The sequence below is a fragment of the Chlorocebus sabaeus genome, chromosome 2, assembly GCF_047675955.1.
Source record: "Chlorocebus sabaeus isolate Y175 chromosome 2, mChlSab1.0.hap1, whole genome shotgun sequence".
Taxonomy (NCBI): Eukaryota; Metazoa; Chordata; class Mammalia; order Primates; family Cercopithecidae; genus Chlorocebus; species Chlorocebus sabaeus.
In genome coordinates, this window is record NC_132905.1 from 66,076,753 (window position 1) to 66,094,043 (window position 17,291).

At 38.8% G+C, this 17,291-nt stretch overlaps 1 protein-coding gene across 7 annotated transcripts in view; it reads right to left on the minus strand.

The window, feature by feature from the left end:
• Positions 1-1,844: 1,844 nt before the first annotated feature.
• Positions 1,845-17,291, minus strand: part of RBM39 (RNA binding motif protein 39) — a 39,935-nt gene continuing 24,488 nt past the window's right edge. For 5 of the 7 annotated variants that reach the window (XM_037994997.2, XM_037994992.2, XM_073009279.1 and 2 more), the window contains 8 exons: positions 16,690-16,755; positions 12,796-13,000; positions 11,382-11,459; positions 7,700-7,750; positions 5,658-5,739; positions 3,454-3,559; positions 2,903-2,981; positions 1,845-2,815 (listed from right to left, as the gene is read on the minus strand). In XM_037994997.2, coding sequence (XP_037850925.1) covers positions 2,715-2,815; positions 2,903-2,981; positions 3,454-3,559; positions 5,658-5,739; positions 7,700-7,750; positions 11,382-11,459; positions 12,796-13,000; positions 16,690-16,755 — 768 coding nt within the window. In that variant the 3' untranslated portion in view covers positions 1,845-2,714. The remainder of the gene's footprint in view (positions 2,816-2,902; positions 2,982-3,453; positions 3,560-5,657; positions 5,740-7,699; positions 7,751-11,381; positions 11,460-12,795; positions 13,001-16,689; positions 16,756-17,291) is intronic. The other 2 variants (XM_037994998.2, XM_037994994.2) reach the window with 1 other exon arrangement.

Consider the following 17,291-nt stretch of genomic DNA (forward strand, 5'->3'; position numbering starts at 1 on the left):
ACTGTGTTGGCCAGGCTGGTCTCGAACTCTTGACCTCGTGATCCACCCGCCTCTGTTTCCCAGTGTTGGGATTACAGGCCTAAGGCACCATGTCTGGCTCGAGGTTATTCTTTAGATATACTTAGTGGCTTTATCAGAAAAAGCAAAACAATTTTTCCACTGTGAAAAAAATTAGAAACACCAGCCACTTCTGTAGCTTCTCAACTGGCTAAATTCCAGATGATTTTCTAACCAGTCATCAACCATCTCTATAGCTTGCCATCCACAAAACTTACTAGAGTTTGATGATAAAAAGCTTCTGTAGTGAGGCAACTGTCCATCTCACCTGCCTAGGCCACGCAGACCTTGGAGTTACTAACCTGCATTGCTCATTAAGCATTTCTTAAACAGAACTTTCAAAGATGGTAGTCATTGTTACTATAAAGATAAAAGAAACTAAATGAACACTTTGGAATACTGACAGGCAGGAGGAAATTAAGGACATTACCAGATTAGCTACAGATTGTCAAACCAGTGGGATGCTGACTCAGGAACTGACTGGACATCAAGTTTCACCCAAAATGACCTGTTTTCCATGCACAACACTATTCAAGTTACTACACTCCAACCACATTTCCTCTGAACGTTATTTAAACACCAAATTTCATTCTGTGGTAGTGACTAAATTTTGGCACAGATGAGATTAACCACTAAAGGCCATGTTTGCTGGTCCAGTTCTCTAGAAAGCAATGACACAGCAGATTTGTTTCCTGTCAAGACTTGGTTCAAGTAAAAAATTGATAGCAGGGGATACTTTGGAAAAAGAGCACACTGACAGAATGTCTCTGCCCCAAAGAACACTGTGGTCTGGTATTGAGAAATTTTCAATGAGGCCATGAACGGTGGCTCATGCCTGTAATCTCAGCACTTTGGGAGGCCAGGACAGGTGGATCACTTGAGATCAGTTTGAGACCGGCCTGGCTAACATGGCAAAACCCGCCTCTGCTAAAAATACAAAAATTAGCTGGGCACGATGGTGCACACCTGCCCCAGCTATTCAGGCGACTGAGGCGGGAGAATTGCTTGAACCTGGGAGATGGAGCCGAGATCACATCACTGCACTCCAACCTGGGCCAAAGAGGAAGACTCCGTCTCAAAAAGAAAAAGAAATTGAACTTTGGGAGTTTCCATTCAAATTAAATCACCAAAAAAAATGGAATGTCAGACAAAATGACTCCTATGAAATTCTGATGCTCCCCCAAACTCAAGCTCTTTAAATAAACTTATGTCTGTAAAACTTGTGCTTCAATGCCAACAACAAAAAAAAAAGTTGAACAAATGAGGTAAGGAAATCAGTATTTGAGGGTAAATTAGGAGCAGCATTGCCTACTCAAAAGATTTACCAGGATACGAACAGTTGAAGAGAATTGAGTATAAATGGTGATGGCTTACTTTCCAACTAGTATGAAAGCTGAAAACCCCTTAATGCAGTAATACATGCAGATATTATCAATTTGGGAAACCAGTTTGAAGTTAAGCCATTTTGTTAAATATGTATTGTAAATGGTGAAACTTTTCTTCACAAATATGCCCAATGCAGGAGACCAAGAATGCCAAGGTTTTAAGGCCCGGCTGTTGGCTTTTCTTTTTTGTAAACCCCTCAGTTTTGATACATTCTTCTAAAATACACAGGGCTAGACTATAATGGCATAAAGGAATTCATGGGGGGCAACGTGAGGGCAAGTTTCCGCAGACTTGGCACATTTTCCCAAATGGCAAGTAATGAATTGCAACTAAAAGAACCTAATACTCTATTCTCAAATTTCTGTAACTTTAAAACATTTGAAAAATGAAGATTTCCTGTGGCCTTTTTAAGAGACTTTTATTTGAGTGGTTCTTACAAAGATTGTTGCAATATGAAAGTCATTTGTTTGATAGAAATATCAAGCTGTCTTGTCAAACACACTGAAGTAACCCAAAAATATATTTCAGAGCTCACAGAGCTTAAAAAGAGCAAAGATTATATGCAACCAGACAAAACCTATTTCTGCATTTCCTATTTCTTTCTCAGACTGCTTTGCTTACCAGACTCTCACTAAACATCTTCAGGAAATGCAGGGATCATTTTGTTTGGAATTTTAAGACACACCAGAACACACAGTATTTACAAAGAAACTTTTACAGATACATTAATTGAAAAGATACCATCAAGAAATATTGTAATTTTGAAATCTCCCTTTCTTGGCAATTGATCAGAATGCAAGATGAGATGCTACCAAACAGCCCTTTAGCTGTCTTGTATTTCCATACACTAGATGTGTATTTCAGAAACCTGCTCAACCATCAGCCAAATATCAACATTAGTGAAATGTGAAATGTAACTGCTGTGTAAAAAGTTAGGCTTCTGAAACAGTAAAAACATTACATCCCTGGTCTGCCTTTTTACAGAAAGCACACTTGTTCTCCTAGAGCTATTTCTATAGTTCATTAATTTTCTACATGAACATTTTAAAAGGCAGAACAAGAGAACAGTTTTGTATACAGTGGGATTTACTATTTAGGGAGAATGAGCACACTGCATTCCTGTTAACATTTTTATTTTTTCAAGGTAACAGGAAATTGTATACAAATGACAGTAGATCCTTGCCTCTTTATTTTTATCTAAATAAAAGATAACTCAAGATGAATTCTCAAGAAAGAAAAAAAGCTATATACATAAGGGACTATATCTTCCTTCATCGTCTACTTGGAACCAGTAGTTGTGTTGCTGTCATAGAATCAGGAAACAGGTTGTGGTAAGTTGGAAGAGGTACATATGCTGCTGTTATCATTTTACCTATTGAAAGAAACAGACATGTTGGGTTTAACGTCTTCATTTTAGAGTCCTAATAACAATGAATAAAAAAAATAAATTCAAACTCACCAGCAAACCACCTGCCATGCAATGCATTGACAGCAGCAATAGCTGCAGCAATTGATGGGCACTTCACATACACATTGCCCTAAAACACAGAAAAAAATGAAAAAAGGTAAAGATGTTGCTGTATACAAAATAGACCCAACTGAAGTTTATTCAAGTTGCCTGTAGAAACTTAGTGCTCTATAACCACAAAATGGTTTACCATAATTGTTCCACTGGCTAGTAGGTATACGCAGAATTTTATTGAGAAATGACTCATGCTCCCAAACTTGCCCTGTTTTATCTTTTCTCTATGATTTATATGCAGCCTAAGAATGAATCAAGATGCCAAGATTTCACAGCAAGCTTTGAGCATTACTAGAAACTCCTCTCCTACCCTGATCAAACTGTTACTGATTTTATTTTAGAGGGTTTATTTAGCCACTATATTAAAGCTACTTTCAGGCACACACACACAAAAACTATAATGGAAGACAGTGACCATAGCATGCACCACATGTGTGAAGATTAAGTAGAGACAAACAACCTAACATCATTTATAAAGATGAAAATACCTGAGCCGAATTTTTGTCAACATAAATATGAATAACTCCTCCATGTTTATTACATTCTTCAATCACATCATCCTTAATCTCTGTATCCCATCCAACTTCTTCTTCTCTGTAAGAAAGTATTAAGGACTCTTAAATACTATTGAAACAAACTGTATATATTTACAAATGTATCAAACAAATTAAATATTCTATGAATTTAAAAAAATACTTTGGAAAAAAAGCACACTGACAGAATGTCTCTTTCCCAAAGAACACTGCAGTCTGGTATTGAAAAATAAATTTTCAATGAGGCCGGGCATGGTGACTCATGCCTGTAATCCCAGCACTTTGGGAGGCCAAGGTGGGCAGATCACCAGAGGTCAGGAGTTTGAGACCAGCCTGGCCATCATGGAGAAATCCAGTCTCTACTGAAAATACAAAAATTAGCCAGGAGTGGTAGCAGGTGCCTGTAATCCCTGCTACTCTGGAGGCTGAGGCAGGATAATCGCTTGAGCCCAGGAGGCAGAGGTTGCAGTGAGCCAATATCAAATCCCTGCACTCCAGCCTAGGTGACTCCGTCTCAAATAAAAAAAAAAAAGTTAAAAGGTATAGGGCTCTGGGGAAAATCAAAGCCAAATAAGATAGAAAACATTGATCCCAACCTAATTTTATGACTCCGCATAACCTGCCAGTGACTTTTAAATAGTTAAATGGGCCAGGCACAGCATCTCATGCCTGTAATTCCAGCATTTTGGGAGGCTGAGGCTGGCACATCACTTGAGGTCAGGAGTTCAAGACCAGCCTGGCCAACGTGGCAAAACCCTATCTCTACTATAAAGATATAAAAATCAGTCAGGCATCATGACACATGCCTGTAATCCCAGCACTTTCGGAGGCTGAAGCGAGCAGATCACTTAAGGTCAGGAGTTCGAGACCAGCCTGGCCAACATGGGAAAACCCTGTCTCTACTGAAAACACAAAAGTAGTTGGGCGTGGTGGTGTGCACCTGTAATCCCAGCTACTTGGAAGGCATGAAAATTGCTTGAACCTGGGAGATGGAGGTTGCACTGAGCTGAGATAAAGCCGGTGGCGCCACTGCACTCCAACCTGGAGTGAGACTATGGCTCCAACAAAAAAAGTTAAATACTTGAATGTTATCTATTAAACGATACTTACTACAAAAGTTTATCACCATTTTACAGATAAATTTGGTACTGGGAAAACAAAAGAATTCAAGACTCTTTGAATGAAACAGTCATACAACTGTCATTATATGAAATGTAACTTATCGAAATCGAAACAAATCTACATTTTGATTGGATGTACTATAATATAAATACGATATTTAAAACCAATGAGAAGAGTTAAAAAATAGCATTCTAATCACTAGCTGGTGGGCATAGTTACTAGCTTTCTAATGCTAACAGTTATTAGTATCCTAATCACTAGCTAGGCATAGTTTCCACGCCTGTCTGAAAAATTATTTTAAAAGGATCAAAACTATGCAGTTTCAAATGAAATATGGAAATACCAGGCCGGGCGCAGTGACTCACGCCTGTAATCCCAGCACTTTGGGAGACTGAGGTGGGCGGATCACATCAGGTTGGGAGTTTGAGACTGGTCTGACCAACATGGTGAAACCCCGTCTCTACTAAAACTACAAAATTAGCCGGGTGTCGTGGCGCATGCCTGTAATCCCAGCCACTCGGGAGGCTGAGGCAGGAGAACTGCTTGAACCTGGGAGGCGGAGGTTGCAGTAAGCCAAGATCGTGCCATTGCACTCCTGCCTGGGCAACAAGAGCAAAACTACATCTTAAAAAAAAAAAAAAGCCGGGCGCGGTGGCTCAAGCCTGTAATCCCAGCACTTTGGGAGGCCGAGACGGGCGGATCACGAGGTCAGGAGATCGAGACCATCCTGGTTCACACGGTGAAACCCCGTCTCTACTAAAAAATACAAAAAACCAGCCGGGCGAGGTGGCGGGCGCCTGTAGTCCCAGCTACTCGGGAGGCTGAGGCCGGAGAATGGCGTGAACCCGGGAGGCGGAGCTTGCAGTGAGCTGAGATCCGGCCACTGCACTCCAGCCTGGGCGACAGAGCTACACTCCGCCTCAAAAAAAAAAAAAAAAAAAAAAAAGAGAGAGAGAGAAATATATGGAAAATATCTTTTCAAAACAACTCTATTAACACTTTGATAGGAAATATCAAGAATAAAGTTCATTACTTACGTTTGAGGGTTAAACATGTTAGAGAGTTGAAAACATTGTGTTGCAAGTGGCTGAACAGAGGCAGCTGCAGCTAAAGCTGAAGCTAAAAAAAGAGAAAGAAAAATTAGTTTCATGGAAAATGCATGAAAGTATCCCTCATAAGTACTTAAACGAAACCAAAAACCCACCCCAAGCATGTAACTAGGATGTCACTGGAGTATTTTACTTTATTTAATACTGCTACTAAAGTATGTATCAGTAGCTTTTAGGTGCCAGAAAACTGAGGTAACTTAATACTTGAAACAGACATTCAGAATCCTATTTTTAACAGGGAAATTAAACTTTACGTGTTATCAAAATCAATTCGATTAGACAAAATCTCAATACCCGAATAAGAAGGGATAAAACAAAATCCTTTGAAATGCCAAATAAATCTATATCCTTTCCTATCTCTCAGCTTTCTGCCCATGAAGTTTTTTAAATCTACAAACTGTAATTATAAAAGAATCAAAAGACATATAAAATCATCCAAGTGTTTAAAGACAATGTCCTAGAAAAATAAATCCTATTATAACCATCCTATTAAGAAAAATAAATCCTATTAATAAATGTTTTAAAAATGATGCTTTAGCACAATAAAAGAACACTGAAAAGAGCAGCATATATGTGTAATATCCACTACTACCAAAACATACTGGGATTTGAAGTTTAAAGAGCATTTTCCAAGACAGTTGCTCCAATGCTTTCACGTGATTTACAAAAATATTACCAGTAGCTGTTACAGAACTCACCGTAATCATATTATCTGACCAAATTTCATTCCAAAACATAATAACAACAAAGCTAAGGATAAAACAGTGCATTAGAAATTACGGTAATTAAAATAAACGATCACTTAAAGTATCAGAAATATTACACCGAGAAATTAGGGCTGTGCATAAAATATATCATAAAATGACTTTCTGGTAGCATTACAAGTACTTTAGCTTCTCTGTAATATACAAGTATTTTTTTTCTTTTATAAAGTTTTATTTTAAACAAAATTTTAATGTAACATCAAATTCTACTGGAAAAGTTAGATTTGAGAGTGTATTATAACTATGCAAAAATGAAAATCACTGAATAGCTTACAGAAGATATGGAAGTATCCTTGAAAAAACTAGAAAGTCTAAACACAACTGAGGAAGACTTGATTCTTCCAGTTTCTCAAGTTTAGTATGATTATATACCATGAATACTAAAAAATATTAAGAAAATGTACTATACAAATATTCACGTTCAACCTAGATCAATGCAGAACACAGTAAATCTGGGAAAATCTTTTTAAAATCTCTTAACAAAACAGCACTGAGCAGAAGCATCTTGTTTGTGAAAAAATTTAATTCTTGTCTATGATGGAACATGACATATCTTTCTCATAATCATTTCTCTAAACATTAAGCATACTCCTACAAAAGATACAGAACTTACATTAACAGCAAAATGCTCATGTCAAGCAACAGAGATTTAGTGATAACTAAAAACAAGAAATCATAGCCTACTTAATGAATGGTTTCTGTGAAATATGCTTGTAATTTAAGTTTGGATAAACCTCTTATTGCTTGGTACTGGCTTAAATAAATCACTGAGTACTATGTCTTAAGCAAAAAAAGGTGAGTTTTATAGCATGATTCGTAATTTTATACTGAGACAACTTCCAGATTCCACGTTCTAAAATACTTGCCTATTCGTTAACAAGAAAATACTTTATATCCTGACTTCTATATGCAACTTATCAACACTCAGAACACACAGGCATAAAACAAAAACAAAGCTGAAAATTTTAAGCAAACTAAAGCCAAAAAAAAAAAAAAAAATTATTTTGATTTTTTTTTTTAAGTCCATTAATTTGGGTTAGGTCTTCTGAAATATAGACAGATTACTATGAATATACCACTATGTGCCATTGTGTCAAAATTCAGTCCAAATTACTGGTATAAAAATATGACAATACAGAAAACTGTCTTACTACATTTAATTCTATTTCAAAGACAAAAATAAAAAATAGAAACACTTCAACTCACCTTCAGTCTGCTGGGAAAGTCTTGTTTGCAAATCTATAACAAAAGAGAATTCTACAGCTCAGTGCAGGAACAATGAAGAGCCTCAACTAACAGGGTAAATGTCAGGAAAGCATTAATAAAAGAGGACTACAACAGCAGGGTTTATTGAAATGTACTTAGTAAAACCTGGCAGCAAAACCTCCTTCCCCATTCCTCATTGACAAGGCTTTGGGGCCTTTTTTTTCCCCCCTATTATCCTGGGAAACTTACTTTTCCCTCTCTCTTCCTAGACTAAACTACTCTTCCATATCTCAAGTGAATTCCACTACACTACTATACAGCTGGGAATAATGGGAAATGGGGAAAGGGAAGCACACCGGTTCAGAAAATGACTGAAAAACCCTGATCTTGAGAATTCAATTCCAAGTACTTGGGAAATACAAGTATTTATATTTTTAGTGGCCATAGTACTTAACACTTTAAAAGGATATTGTAAAACTGTAAATAGTGCACATAAAAAAGCTGTAACAGTTTCAATGATTTCCCAATTTAGGAAGAACATCACCATTGGGAAATATACCATTCCAACAGTATGTATATATTATTTTTTAAGGACTTTTCAAAGATTTAACTCGTCAAATCTAGCCCATAATGGGTCAACTTGATTAATGATTTCCTGGCCTAGTGTAAAAATTTAGCAAAGCAGGCTAAAAATTTCTGGAGTTTTCTTACAAGCTATGAAGTTAAGGAAAATCAATCAGTATTAAAAATAAGAGGGATGTGACCAATATATTTTCTCATATAATCGTTAGATTTCTACAGTAGACGCCATCTTAAAGCTGCTACAGAGTGCAACAGTGGCAAGTCTGAAGATTAAGTCTGCCACAGTGCTTATAATGCTCTCCTGAAGTTCTTTTGATAGAAATATACATCAAAATTTTGATTCAGTAACCTAATTTTCATTAAAATCTGATTCAATTTCAACACTTTATTACCACATATACGGGTTTCTTGCTGGGGAGAGAAAACGATCATAAAACATGGGCAAAAAAGTACCGGGATCTGCAGCCCAAGTTGTATCAGGATAAAATACCTGGGTCCCAGGTGCTCAAAATTGGCATCTCAGGGAGCTGAAGAAATGTAACTGGTGTATACTGAAGGAACTTGAAGACATGACCATGTGAACAGTGTCAGTAAACTTTAAATAATAACACAATTTGTCTTTTTTTTCCTAAAATGGGAAAAAATGTATAGATATCAGAAATCCATGCTATTTTGTCTATCAACCCAATCAATTTCAAAAATGATTTGTCATATCATTTGGACAAAGTAAAAAATAAAGCATGGGTTTCATAAAGATAAAGACTCTAACCTATCTTAGAAAGGGCCTATCAAACTGGCAGAATAAAATAATGTGGATATAGTGATGATCCACCCCTGGTTTCACCCAATAGCTTTAAAAGACTTAGGGGACAAGGGCCTCAAACACAGTGAACACTCAACAATTTTATTTCAACAGGTTATATGTAGTATTTTAATGACCACCATCTGGAGAAAAACATCCAGTTACACAGATATTCACCTAAAACATGAGTGTTATTAATGCAGAAGAAATTTATAGTAAGTCTAATAAAACAGAATGATCTTTAAAATCATCTCTACCACCAGCACTAAAAAAGAGAATATAACAAGATACATAGACAAAGGGTAGGGACTATTATCAGGAATCCATATGGAGTTTTAGGATTTTAGCTGCCTACATTCAAACAATCTTAATATAAACTACACGATAAGAAAGAACCCGAGAGGTACAGTCATACATAATAAAAGAAATAATGGCTGACGGTAGAACTGGTATTTAACAGAGGATAATCTTCAGTTAACTGAAGATAATCAGAGCAAATGAAGGTATCTGATACAGCATCCAGGGTGTAACAGTAATTGTCTATAAATGACCCCTTTTTGTCACTGTATCAATTCCCTGAAGGCTGGAACAAATCTTTCACCACCCTTTAGTGGAATACCTAGAACAGGAACTAAAAATTTTCTGAATTGTCAAAGAACAATATGAACAACGGGAAGCAAAATAGGTAAACAGTTTTCTGGTTTAAAAAAAAAAAACTTTTGAACTGCAATAATAGGGTATAATTCTCTAAGTAATGAATTTAGTATCAATTAGAGCAAGTAGCAATCGACAATTACTATAAAGGATCAAATAGCTAACACTATAAACGCAAAATATGTATTAATCCAATGGAATAACTTAAGGAGGGATCAAATGACTGTTAAATACACAAATGCCTTACTGGTTGATTCTTCTTATAAGTATAAACTGGCATCGTTGTCAGAAATTCTAGGGAGTAACTGCTTGTCAAATTTCAAGATAAGTCATACAATTTGATAGAAAGGAAATGAAACCAAAGGCAGGTTTTCTAAAGGTACTCACACACTTAAGAACATCCACTAAGAAGGCAAAGCAGTGAAAAAATAAATGTAACAACAGAAATGATCTTCTACTTTAATTGAATATTGAGCCTTCAATTTTGAAGAAAGTCATGAAGCAACCACAGGACCTCTCCATACATTCAGATGCAGTACTAACAGGGTCTAAAATGTATCTTCTGAGTTACAGTCTCACTTCGTATATAAGGTCAAAGGACCAGCCACGTAAGGCTGCTCATGCCTGTAGCCCAGGATTTTGGAGGCTGAGGCAGGCGGGTCTCTACACTACAAGGTTCCTCTTATAAGGTTCTAAAGGCATGTCTTTGACATTTCAAAATTAAATCCTATCCTATCTCCTAGATTTGGGTCAATGTAGAAGTTATAGGTAATTAAGGCATGAGGGCCCAACGCAGTGGCTCACATCTGTAATCCCAGCACTTTGGGAGGCCAAGGCGGGCAGATCACTTGAGGTAAGGCGTTCAAGACCAGCCTGGCCAACATGGTGAAACCCCATCTCTACTAAAAATATCCCTGTTACTCGGGAGGCTGAGGCACAAGAATTGCTTGAACCCAAGAGGTGGAGGTTGCAGTGAGCCGAGACTGCACCACTGCACTCCAGCCTGGACAACAGAGCAAGTCAACTGTCATAAAAAATATAATAAAAAATGAATTTAAAAAGGTGGGGAGGGGCACGCGGGGGAATGAGTGTTTTATAAACTAAATCCCTTCTTACACAATTATAAAAATGTCAATTCACCCTTCTTTTCCTGTTGTGTCCAAAACCTCCATCTCCCAATTCATGATCTTAAATTTGTATGTACTATTAAGAAAAATAACTGTCTTTACACTCTTACTACTACAATAGTTTTAAGTAAAGCTTTTTTAAATGCCTCTGGTATTTACTGAATTCGAATATTACAACAAATATTTTTTCGATCAAACAATATAGACCTTGTAGTATTCAACAAAAGTGATATATTTTAAAATATATCACTTAATTTAATTTAAAATATATTATGTCAATGAGTTTCAACTAAAAACTGGGGTGCAGGGTTTAAAATTGTCCTGACAGCTCATTTTGATGCATGGTTAATTCTAGCCTACATCTCCACTTCCTTAAATAGAAGACTAGAAACTAACAGGTTATAAGTACTTGATGAATTGAATTCTCAGTAAGTCCTTTTGAATGTAAAAATTTGGAAAATTTTCGAATTAGATGAAAAAAACAATGATTTAAAATTAGAAAAGATTCAATTCCTACCTGCCACAGCACCAAATGCCAAAGAGCCACTCATCTGTAGAGCTTGCTGTGCTGCTGGTGGAATCTGCAAACCTGTACCTGTAAAAGAATAGTCTTAAAGTCTTACTATGTTGAGAGCAGAGAAACGAAGTTTCCTGGGTGGTTAATATCATGATCACTTCACTGAAACAAACTGCAAGGAGGGCCGAGTGTGGTGGTTTATGCCTGTTATCTTAGCTAGCACTCAGGGAGGTGGTTCACTTAAACAGAGATCGAGACCAACCTGGGCAACAACTGTGAAACTCCCTCTCTCTCTCTCTATATATATTTTTTGAGATGGACTATCACTCTTGTTGCACAGGCTGGAGTGCAATGGTGCAGTCCCAGCTCACTGCAACCTCCCCCTCCCAGGTTCAAGTGATTCTCCTGCCTCAGGCTCCTGAGTAGCTGAGATTACAGGCATGCACCACCATGCCCAGTTAATTTTGTATTTTTAGTAGAGACAGGGTTTCTCCGCATTGGTCAGGCTGGTCTCAAACTCCTGACCTCAGGCAATCCACCTGCCACAGCCTCCCAAAGTGCTGGGATTACAGTTGTGAGCCACTGCACCTGGCAGAAACCCCATGTCTTAAAAACCAACGAGGCCGGGCGCGGTGGCTCACGCCTGTAATCTCAGCACTTTGGGAGGCCGAGGCAGGCGGATCACAAGGTCAGGAGATCAAGACCACGGTGAAACCCCGTCTCTATTAAAAATACAAAAAATTAGCCGGGCGCAGTGGCGGGTGCCCGTAGTCCCAGCTACTCAGGAGGCTGAGGCAGGAGAATGGCATGAACCCGGGAGGCGGAGCTTGCAGTGAGCCGAGATCACGTCACTGCACTCCAGCCTGGGCGACACAGCGAGACTCTGTCTCAAAAAAAAAAAAAAAAAAAAACCAACCAACCAACCAACCAACAACAACAACAACAACAACAAAAAAAAAAAACAGAAATTAGCCAGGCATGGTGGTGGTGGTTTACTACTGTTAGTCCCAGCTATTTAGAGGTTACGGTGGGAGGATGGCTTCAGCCAAAGAGGCAGAGGTTGCAGTGAGCCAGAATCACACAACTGCACTCCAAATTGGGCAACAGAGCTAGACCCTGCATCAAAAAATAAGAAATTACAAAAAGAAAAACTTGTAATATCCTAAGTATGACATGTAAACACTACATAAAGGAAATCTTGCAAATCATGCTGTGGCATTCAAAACACGTTAATATAGATTTCCACACATTAATACAAGGCACATCATCTATAAAATAACATGCAGTGTGCCCAAGGATAACGCCAACTACAAAATAAGATAAAATCTTTTTCCACTTCTTAGTTTGCATGGCTACCTTTCTTTTCCATTACAATACCTACAGTAAATCATTCGTAGTAGCAAGGAACACTTACCCTCTGCAAGTCTTGCCATTAACTGAAGACGACCAGTTGTTCCCAAATCAATTCCAGTCCTTTCCAGTTCATCACTGTCCAAAAATGAACTAGCACTCGAAGCATCAGTACGTTCAGTAACATGACCAACTTTCATTGGCCTTCCTGCTAGTTCAAATCCATTAAGTTGTTCCAAAGCCTTTTTGGCACATTCTGAATCAGAAAACTATACGATGGGGAAGGCGGGGACAGGAGACAGTGTTTTAGTTTTTAAAATATAAACTATACTTTAAAATACAAATTTATTTTTAGTATATTCAATAATTACTCCTGAATACTAACGTAGAATTTTCAAGTGGTAAGTAGCAAACATAACACACATGAAGACGACTCAAGCAAATCAAATTAGGCTTGTTGATGCGGTAGTTTACATAGAAGATATTACCAGTAATGACAGCTTTATATTTGAGAACATGGGATCGTGGTTAGAAAATGTGAAAACTGGCTGGGTGCAGTGGCTACCACCTGTAATCTCAGCACTTTGGGAGGCCGAGGCAGGAAGAACACCTGAGGTAGAATTTAGTACTTTTCTAATAAAAATGTGCCCACTGACGAAAGTCAATATAATCCTCACATATAAAACACTACTTTTATATAAGGAACTAAATACATAACTTGATGTAAATTACATATATATAAAATTCTGATTTACACATATACCCACAATGGCTCATTTGGAGCAAAAAAGGTGGAAAATATCCACACTAAAGTTACTAGAATAAAAAAATAAAATTGGTGAGCTATGTTTCATAATTTTCTCCTTTCACCAGTTCACTGAGGTAGGTAACAGCCCAATGACAAGTTAAACAGATTCGCTATCAACACAGGAACAGGCTTACATTTTATTGAAATGTAGATATAAGTCAACACTTTTAATTTCCTGACAGAGATATATAATGTACTTTAAAAAATACTGTTTCCAGGCCGGACGCGGTGGCTAACGCCTGTAATACCAGTACTTCGGGAGGCCAAGGCGGGCGGATTACGAGGTCAGGAGATCGAGACCATCCTGGCTAACATGGTGAAACCCCGTCTCTACTAAAAATGCAAAAAATTAGCCAGGCAAGGCGGCGGGCGCCTATAGTCCCAGCTCCTTGGGAGGCTGAGGCAGGAAAATGGCATGAACCCAGGAGGCAAAGCTTGCAGTGAGCTGAGATCACGCCACTGCACTCCAGCCTGGGCGACTGAGCGATACTCCGTCTCAAAAAAAAAAAAAAAAAAAAAAACACTTTCCAGGACCTTAAAAGATTACAGAGCTCACACATCTGAAAAAAGTACCATCATGTATGAGTTTCATAATGAGATGTTAATACATAAAAACACTTCGCTTTTAAAAGTAAAAGGCATATCTTCTTAAATCTTCTTACAATTACTTCAACTGTCACCTCATAACCCTACTACGACAGGGCAGCCATGGCTAGCCAAAAACACTTTTTAAAAAAAAAATTTTGAGACAAGATTCTTGCTCTGTCACCCAGGCTGGAGGGCAGTGGCGCCATCTCAGCACACTGCAACCTCTGCCTCTCGGATTTAGGCAATTCTTCCTCACCCACCCTAGTTGCTAGGATTACAGGCACCCGCCACCATGCCCAGCTAATTTTTTGTATTTTTAGTAGAGACTGGGTTGCACCATGTTGGCCAGGATGGTCTCAATCTCCTGACCTCAGGTGATCCACCCCTCTTGGCCTCCCAAAGTGCTGGGATTACAGGCATGAGCCACCACACACAGCCCAAAATCTTTTTTTTTTTTTTTTTGAGACGGAGTCTCGCTCTGTCGCCCAGGCTGGAGTGCAGTGACCGGATCTCAGCTCACTGCAAGCTCCGCCTCCCGGGTTTACGCCATTCTCCTGCCTCAGCCTCCCAAGTAGCTGGGACTACAGGCGCCCGCCACCTCGCCCGGCTAGTTTTTTGTATTTTTTAGTAGAGACGGGGTTTCACCAGGTTAGCCAGGATGGTCTCGATCTCCTGACCTCGTGATCTGCCCGACTCGGCCTCCCAAAGTGCTGGGATTACAGGCTTGAGCCACCGCACCCGGCCCAAAATCATTTTTGATAAGACAATTCTAGTCTTCGTTGTGAGGTATGTACATTAAAAAAAGGATCTTAAGTAAAAAAGAATTGTTAACAGACCTTCATTTATTTAACTGTTAACAATGTGTCAAAAGGTTATCAAAGATGAACGTATAAAACATTCAACTACATGACTATCTGGCTAACCATAGATATACATCCTATATATATGTATATATAGGATATAGTAAAGGATAATAGGAACACAGTAACATAGTTTGGATCCTTGTCCCCTCTAAACCTCATGTTGAAATGGGATCCCCACTGTGGAAGGTGTGACGTGACAAAAAGTATGAAAAGGCAGATCCCTCATGAATCGCTTGGTGCACTCCCCCTGCTAATGGGCAAGGGTTCTTGCTCTGTTACTTCACAGGACATCTTCCTCTCTCCTCCTCCCTTTCTCCAAGTGACACACCTGCTCCTCCAAGCTATAACCACAAGTAAAGGCTTTGTGAAGCACGATTAACAGCTTCCTGAGGCCACCACAGAATCTGAGCAGCTCTTAGTGTCATGTTTATATGGCCTGCAGAACGTAATAAACCTGTTTTCTTAAATTATTTTATATTTATTTATTTTTAGTTTTATTTTCTTTCGAGGCATAGTCTTACTCTGTTGCCCAGGCTGGAGCGCTGGAGCACAATAGCACAATCTTGGCTCACTGCAATCTCCATATCCTGAGTTTAAGCAATTCTCCTGCCTCGCTTCACGAGTAGCTGGGATTACAGTCAAGCACCACCATGCCCAGCTAGTTTTTGTATTTTTAGTAGAGACAGGGTTTCGCCATGTTGGCCAGGCTGGTCTCAACTGCACTACAGCCTGGGCAACAAAGCGAGACTCTAGCTCATGAAAAAACAAGTTAATTAATTAAAAATTAAAGCCAGAAGCAGAGCTTCATGCATATAATCCCAGCACTTTGAGAGGCTAAAGTGGGAGAACACTTAAGCCCAGGAGTTTGACACCAACCTAACCAACATAGTGAGACCCGTCTTTATAATTTTTCTTTATAAATTATCCAGTCTTGAGTATTACTTTATAGGAACACACAATGGACTAACATCGTTTTAAAAACTTTCATTATATAATAAATGGTAACCGCTGCTTACTAAAAAGTAGCAACTGTGCGAAAATTTCTTTTGAGACGGAGTCTCGCTCTTGTCCTCCAGGCTGGAGTGCAGTGGTGCGATCTCGGCTCACTGCAACCTCCGCCTCCCAGATTCAAGTGACTCTCCTGCCTCAGCCTCCTAAGTAGCTGGGATTACAGGCACCCATCACCATGTCTGACTACTTTTTGTACTTTTTAGTAGAGATAGGGTTTTGCCATGCTGGCCATGCTGGTCTCGAACTTCTAACCTCAGGTGATCCACCTGCCTCGGCCTCCCAAAGTGCTGGGATTACAGGCGTGAGCCACCGCGCCCAGCCACAAAAACTAATTCAAATCACTTGAAAATATTAAACATGCTGCCTTCCCCACCATTATTAACTATTATTGTACTTTTACTATGCAACTTAGATCAAAAAATTTTAGGAGTTCCTAAGTGTGATAATTTGGTTTTCACATTCATGTGTGAGCTGTGCCTGCCTTTTGTTACAATGGCGTATTAAACTTTGCTGCGAAAAAAACTTTCTTTGATCAGACACAGGCTCAGTCCTGTAAATCCCAGCAATTTGGAAGGCTAAGGTAGGACATCACTTAAGGCCAGGAACTAGAGACTGATCTGAGCAACACAGCAAATACAGTTAAAAGAAAAAAAAAAACCTAAGTAATGTAATTATGGTAAATACTTACTGTAATAAATCCATATCCCTTGGATCGACCAGTTTCACTGTCCATCATCAGCTGGATACTTTCAATCTATAATTGAAAAGCATAATTACTATTTACTATTTAACTCAAAAGCAGAGTACAAAACTACTTTATTCCCTGAGACATGGCTTTAAAAATCTACCAGTCTCTTCATCCTCATCACAAAACCTCATCACCAAGAAGTCTTTTTGAAGTCTAGAAACTATAATTTTATATTTAAAATGAAAAAAATTAGGCTGGGCATGGTGGCTGGCACCTGTAATCCCAGCATTTTGGGAGGCTGAAGGAGGCGAATCACCTGAGGTCAGGAGTTTGGGACCAGGTGAAACAGGTCTCCACCAACATGGCGAAATCAGGTCTCCAACAAAAATACAAAAATTGTCTGGGCTTAGTGGCGCATGCCTGTATGCCCAGCTACTCAGAATGCTGAAGCAGGAGAACTGCTTGAACCCGAGAGGCAGAGGCTGCAACAAGCCCAGAGCATGCCACTGTACTCCAGATTGGGCAGAGTGAGACTTGGTCTCAAAAAAAAAAACTCTAGAAACTTCCCAAGCAAGAAATTATGCATTGGGGAGCAGAGGGAG